Below are 7664 nucleotides of genomic sequence, written 5' to 3'. Positions count from 1 at the left end.
TAATTATTTATAAATTTATGGATTAGGGCTTGAATAATTCCAATTGATTTTTGCTTTATTGTTTGATTCATGTAATTGGCCAATATCATGAGTTGATTATTTAGCTAATAAAAATTAGAATTGAAAGATCATATTTTTAGAGGCTTAATTACAATTGGCGAATTTGATTATGTTAGCGACCGAACTACATATGTTAATTCGTAAGTGTTAATTCCCGACCGTAGGATTAACAAGTGCTTTAATTATTCGACATAATTTGTTTATTAATGGATTGTTTGCATTTCTTGGATTGGTATAAGCATGGTGGGCCGAACGTATGCCCTAGACTTTAATCTATTTGAGAACAACCTTATTTTCATTATTGTCCTACTTTAGTTAATTGATCATCAAATTACTCTTCGTTTGTTGAAATAGTTTATATAATTGGACAAAAACTAATAGAACCTGTCTCCCTGTGGGATTCGACCCGTATTTGCTAAGTCTCTGCTAACAACAGACACCGTGCACTTGCGGTATTACTTTTTATTCATCAGCATCCGAGGAATCAATAAAATGTCTTAATATGCAATAATTATTTAGGAGTTACATCTTATGGGAAAATTAACTATAAATGTTATACATGTGAAGATTTTCAGGGTAATGAATGATGACACATATTGCTCATGTGGTGCCAAGTCATATGAAAGGAATGGTGACACATGGCGGTAGCATATTGTCCCATTCAGTTTTAATAATATTATAGAGAGTATACTAGTACTAGTATAGTAGTATGGGCTTAAAGAAGTGATAATTGTGTATTTGTGTTCCTTTTTAATTTCCACATTTTTTTTAACAAAAAGAAAAGGATTTCATTAATGAAAGATAGTCAAACGGCATTTAGAAACAATTTCGAGGAAATCTAAAATTCAAACACAAATACAATTCACCTTAGAACCAGTTACATCGCAGATTCGATCAACGATCGCCTTTATAAAAATCTTCATCCGAAGCAATACAATCTGTGAGTTAGCACTAATTCGGCTTGAGATCCACGAATGAATAGTTGTTTGGGTCAAAAAACTTATATGGCCTTCTAGATACTTTTCACTAGGTGAAAAAAGAAGATAAACACCGCCCTAAGGCCACCGGTTATTAAAAACCGGTGGGGAAAATAGGAGGAAAAATACGCGGGATTTTGAGGGGAGGTTTTTGCCACCGGTTCGGTTTGAACCGGTGGCAAAAATCATTATTGCCACCGGTTTATCAAACCCGTGCCATTTCATTTAAAAAAAAAAGATCCCCTATATAAACCCTAACCCTACTTCATGAATACATATGGCCGCCTCCTTCGTTCTCTCTCCTCTCATCACTCTCATTCTCTCTCCTCTCATTCTCATCAGTCATCACTCTCATTGAGAGTTCTCATCACTCTCGTTCTCTCTCCTCTCTCCTCTCCCTCTCTCATATGCTCCTTCGTCTCACCACCACCACCACCATCGTCTCACCATCACCACCACCACCACCGTCTTCTTCTCTAACCTCTCCTCTCTCTCGTCTTTGCTTCTCTCTCCTCTCTCTCGTCTCTCCTTCTCTCTCCTCTCCCTCTACCGTTCCTAACCACCCACACGAAAATCACCACCGCTACTAACCACCCCCGCCACCAAGATCGACAACCCCCTTCGACAACACCACCGTCGCCCTCCAAGTCCAAGGTTAGTGCTTGTTATTGGGTTCAATAATTTGAGGTTAGGGGTTCTGATTTAATTAATTTTCGAATTTTTTGGGGTTTTTTCGAATTGATTTTGGGGTTTTTCGAAATGGGCTAATTGATTTTGGGTTTTTGTTGAATTGATTTTGAGTTTTTTTTAATCGATTTTGGGGTTAATTGACCTTCGGATTGATTTTTCTGGGTACATGGCTACATGCATGTGTTTTTTGGGTTTATTTAATTTTTTTTTTTTTGAGTTTTTTGAGTTTAATTAATTGAGTTTTGGGTTTAATTGGATTTTATGGGTTTAATTTTTTGGGTTTATTTAATTTTTTTTTTATTTTCGATTTTTCGTGGTTAATTTTCAATTTAAATTATCGTTTTTTTTTTTTGTTATTTAATCGAGTTCTATGTTAATTAATCGAGTTATGTATTAATTTTCGATTTTTCTTGGTTAATTATGGCTAGTATTTTGATTTTTCTTGGTTAATTTTCGATTAAATTAATTGTTTTTTGGGGTTCATGAATGCGTTTTTTTTTTCCAGTTTTTTGGGGGGATTTCTGGGCTCATACGTTTTATTAATTTTTTTTTTGTTTTAATTGATGCAGGTATATTTCAAGAAGCAAGATAAATTGAAGAATAAGATGTTGTATAGGGTTTTTTCATTTTGATGTTGTAATTCTTTTTTTTTTTTATTTATATTGTTATTTTTTTTTATTATACCGTTGTAATTGATTGTTTGATTATCAATTTGTATTGTAATTTTTTTTATTAAATGTTATTTATCTATTATAATGAATGAAATAGTTTGATTTATATTTCGATGTTGAATTTTTTTAGTTCATTGCTTTTAATTATTTTTATAGTCAAAAACAAAAAAAAAAAAAAAAAAAAAAAATTATATACATGTTATTGCCACCGGTTAACCGGTGGCATTTATGCTAAATTTTTTTAAAAAAAAAAAAATTGGGTAGCATTTGGGCCACCGGTTAACCGGTGGCAATTATCAGTTTTGCCACCGGTTTTGAACCGGTGGCCTTTTGTTCTAAGATTTGCCACCCCCCAACTGACCACCAGTGGCATAGGGGGGTTTTGAACCGGTGGCCAACTAGTTTTTTCGCCTAGTGTTTGGAGATTGTGAAACCTTAAATCTTCAATCTTTGGCAGACGAACAAACAAATAAATTAAACCTAATAGAATTAACTCCACCATACAGATGTGATTCTTTATTGAAAGCAATTAAAAAAAATTTTGGGGCTTACCAACGGTAAAAAAAAACTGGTGGAAGCCCCTATAAAAATTTACAATTGAGACCAGAAAAAAAGAGATGGAAGAGAAAGAGAAAGGAGGAGAAGATTGAAGGAAAAACTTCAAAGAAAGTAAAGAAAATCTAGCAATAGAGGTTAGAAAAACCCTCCCAAGGAAGAAACCCTAGAGGGAACCAAAAAACCTTCCCAAGGAGAAAACCTAGAGGGAACTATGAACCATTATTATTAGAATGATTAATTAATCCACATTAGTTTATATTCGTATCATAAAATTCTAATCTTAAAGTTGTTTTTATAACAATAACAAAATGTGACAACTCCATACATATCGTATATGATTTTTAGTTTCATGTCATATAACTAATATATAAAGCTAAACTTTTAACTAGGCCACGACATTGCGACACTTGGCGTTCTAACTTTTTGTCAAGTGTCGCGCCACATTGGATATATTTAGATAGATTTCATAGGATAAAAAAATTAGTTTAAAAATTCTATTTTCAATCAAATTTGGATAGAATTTTAAGATAAAGTTGTTTAGTTGAGAGTTTTATTTTCGATAAAATACCAATATATTTCATATGTATAAATTGAATTATAATTTTATTCAAAAAAAATATTAGATTATAACTTTAAAAAAATAACAATATTATTATTAGTCATTTACATGCATACTATATAGTTTAAATCGTCACAAAAGCACATCAATTCCTAACTAATTTTGTATTAGAGATTTAGAGGTAAATTTTGAAATTTGACATATAGATTAAAAATTTATCTCAAAATTTAATAAACAAATCGGGCATCGCACGGGGCACGAGGCAGCGACGTTCCAACTTTTCGCCAAGTGTCGCGCCACATTGGATAGATTGAAATAGAATTCAGAAGATAAAAATGTTAGTTTAGAATTCTATTTGAATAGAATTTTAGGATAAAATTGTTAGTTTAGAGTTTTATTTTCGATAAAATACCAATATTTCAGATTTACAAATTGAATTATAATTTTATTCAAAAAATTTATTCGATTATAATTCTCAAAAATTATCATGTAAATTTATTTTGTATATCATAATATTATTAGGGCAAAAGAAGTAGTTCAAAGCGTAAAACATACATTTATAAATTATAATATATACTAATCGATTAAAATAATATACTTTACAATCTGATAGAATTTTATTACTATATAGACATGTCAATTAGGGCCGAATCATGAGTCATCTCGGATTGGGTCACTTTAGGTTACGAGTCAAGAAATGTTCAACCCTTGCTTAAAGTTTTGGGTTCGAGTCAACCCAGCGGGCTTTGCTTTTATTTAATTTATTTTTTGCTAATTTTTTATTTTTTTTAACGTATTAAATCAAACATTTCTACCAACATTATTATTAGTCATTACATGCCTACTAGATAGCAAATCGTCAAAAAAGTACATCAATTTCTAACTAATTTTGTATTAATAATATATTTTAAAATTTGATATATAGATTTAAAATTTATCTTAAAATTCAATAAATAATCCGACATCACACGGGGCATAAAAGTAGTATATATATAAAAAAAGACATATTACTACATAAGAATAGTTTTATTTTCCCACACCTTTTGTTTATCTATTTTTAGATGCAAAACAAGGAGGCACCTTCCGAAAAAGATCTTTTGAAAAGCAAATGATGATTTTATTTTGTATGAAGTAATAATTTTCGTCACATCATAATTGAAAAACATTCACGAAGTGCTTGCCCACTTTTCATCACAATGATAATTCCAAAATGATAAAATCATGAGCCTTTTCCCTTGTTTTTATTTATTTATTTATTTATTTATATTATTTATTTTCTTTTGAATTGAAAGTTCTCATTTTTTTTTTCTTTTTTTTGTTAAGAGAGTCACATAGGGCGGGGGTGATAATCAATCTCAAGATTTCGTAAAATTGGAAAAAAAAGATTTAACCACTTAAATTATCCCTCACTCTTACAGCTCTACCCATTGTTAATGTATTTATTTGTTTATTGCGAAATTAAATGATGAAGTTCGACTAAAGAATTGGACCGTTGTCCTCTACAAGTCTACAAAGATTACTTTACTTTTACTAGTCATCTAAGAATATGGGTCTGAAAAAGTTGACCAAGAATATACCAAGACATGTGCATCACTCTTAAGGATCATCCTACTAATCCAAGGCACCTAAGTAGTGTTATCCATAAAATATATACTTTCGTATAAATAATACTTTAGTCTTCTCGTGTTGAAATTATTTGAATGAGACAACTATGGAAATTTATTAATCAATACTTAGAATAACATTCACGTCAATGAATGTCTTTATATGTGCCAATTATTTCATATTAAAATCGTAGTAATCGACATAGTTTGTAATTTTGTATGCATACATAGTACTCAAATAAACTTATATTTCGTATTATTTTGTTGTGAACTTTATAATTGAAAAAAAAAAAAAAAAAAACAACTCATTACTCAAATACGGAGTATGAGGTATGACTCAAGTTTTCTTTTTTAAAAAAAAGAGTATGACTTAAGTTGACTTGTTTCCGGGTTGTTTGACATTGATTGTTAGTTTGTCACATTTTTTTTTTTAAATTGTACTCTAAAAAGCTAATAACAGTTAAACAGATATCTAAAAATTCGACATCTTTTTGCTCTTCAATGAATTACAATAAAGAATGTAAAATTAGAAACATAGTTTTTAAAAATGGAAAAAAAAAAAAAAAAAAAAGAACTTCTGTTCCATAAAATATTAGCTTTATTACGGCTACGCTTAGTCATAACCATATTCTTTCCTACTCTATGTTATGGAGCATTCTATATGCTTACTTGCAATACTTAAGGCATGGAAAATGAAAGTCATGCGACAAACTTTAAAAAAGGGGTAAACTAAAGTTAGAAAAGACATTAGAATTATATTAATAGAAATTTCTTATGTCATCTAATAAAAAAAAATTTGATTAGATACATAAAATACAATTACGTTAAGCAAAATATTCCTCTTCTTGCGGCTCAGAGTTTGTGTGACCAAAACAATACACACCATGATCAACTTTTGCAACTAAAAGTAAAGGTGCCATTTGCAATGTTTGTCAATTTTGGAAGGGAGACAAAGAAAAGAGAAATAAAATTATTATATGTACACTCTCGTCCAATTTACTTGTCCCACAGTCATTTGCACTAAAACAATAAAAAAAAAAAAAAAAAAATGCAAGCAAATATGAAATATAAAAAGTAAATATCGACCAAAGAAGTAAATAATTTTTATTTTCACACTATGCAAAAATATACTCCTTCCGTGCTTTAATAAGTGTTACACTTTGACCTTTTTCACTAAATACATATTGGTTTTGACTTGATTAATTTACTAATAATGTAATGGTCAAAGTCGTGTCTCTTGATACGTATTTAATCAAATTATAACACTTACTAAAACACAAAGAGAGTAATAAAAATTTAAATATATAAATAATGGACAAAGGGGTCCAATTATGAATTATCATATCTTTTCCAAACAGAGCAACAAATCAAATACGTACTCCTTAAGAGATAAGAGAATCTCAAAAATTACTCCAAATATATTATACTTCGTATTTAATTTTAATTGTTTAAAACATAATATTTTAACCCTTCTAATAATATTTACATTATCACTGCAAAAAACCCCCAAACAAAAAAAAAAAAAAAAAATAGAAAAAAAAAAAGTAAAATATACATCTATGAAACAGAGTGCTCTGTTTTCTTGTGTATAATAATCCTATAAACTTTATCATAGAAAAAAAAAGAAATCTAACTTAGAAATTTCCTGTTTGTATTGATAGAAGGAGAAGGCATAATCTTAATAACAAGGCCAGGAAAAACATCATCAGGATCATGAATATGAGGGTTACGTTCAACAATATAAGGATCACCACACTTGTCACTAATAGTATGAAGAGTTTCACCTTCACCAACAACGTATATTTCATCGCACGGTCGATGATGATCATGAAAGCTCGAACCTTTCATCGCTTTTAAGTTGTTATTACTAGTAGAGAAATAGTTATGATGATCGTTGTCGTTGTTGTTGTCGTCGTAAGGGTTAAAATTCTCCTCCCTTAAGGTAATGAACAAGATTAGGACGACTATGATAATAGAACAGTACCATGAGGCGGTATCTGCTATTGTCAGGGTTGCTCTGATACCATTTATACGTCGTTCTGATGGACATAAAAGAGTCATTTTGGGGTTTTGTTTTTTTTTTTTTTTTGGGTGAGTGTGAAATGTTTTTGGTTTTGGGTGTCATAAAATGATTTTGGGTGGGTTATATAAGGGGTGAGAAATGGGTGTTGGTGATGTTGAGGTGAAGTGTGGAAAGTGGAGAGAGAAAAAGTGGAGTTGAAGAGTTGGGTTTATTTTGGGGGGGGGGGGGGGGGGGGGGGGGTGGAGTGGAAGAAGGACGTGCATATTGGTGTGGAGTGGGAGGGTGAAAGTGGGGTCAAATTTTGTTTAGGCTTTATGTTTAGTTTACCGAATCAATTTTAGTTCTTAACTCAAGTCTTCCTTGTACTTTATGTATGAAAAAAATCAAGTACTCGCCGTATAGTTTTGGACAAAATCTATGGCTAATATAGAATACTACCGGAGTATCATTCAATTGAATCAATTCTAACTTGTTAGTGGTGTTTTAGTATCGTATAGTATTTTGTCAATACGTGGTTGAAGA

General features: G+C 30.6%; 1 protein-coding gene across 1 annotated transcript; it reads right to left on the bottom strand.

Annotated features, from left to right (window-relative positions):
* Nucleotides 1–6748: 6748 nt before the first annotated feature.
* On the bottom strand, nt 6749–7180 carry LOC145565648 (uncharacterized). Its single transcript, XM_081625582.1, has one exon. The coding sequence runs from the start codon at nt 7178–7180 to the stop codon at nt 6749–6751; it is 432 nt and encodes a 143-aa protein (XP_081481708.1).
* Between the last annotated feature and the right edge of the window lie 484 nt (nt 7181–7664).

The sequence above is a fragment of the Chenopodium album genome, chromosome 10 (genome assembly GCF_948465745.1).
Source record: "Chenopodium album chromosome 10, dcCheAlbu1.1, whole genome shotgun sequence".
Classification (NCBI taxonomy): domain Eukaryota; kingdom Viridiplantae; phylum Streptophyta; class Magnoliopsida; order Caryophyllales; family Amaranthaceae; genus Chenopodium; species Chenopodium album.
This window is presented reverse-complemented; position numbering and strand designations above follow the sequence as displayed.

What these genes read in the sequence shown, in the direction of transcription:
- LOC145565648 (XM_081625582.1), bottom strand. Translation starts at nt 7,180, where the DNA reads ATGACTCTTTTATGTCCATCAGAACGACGTATAAATGGTATCAGAGCA.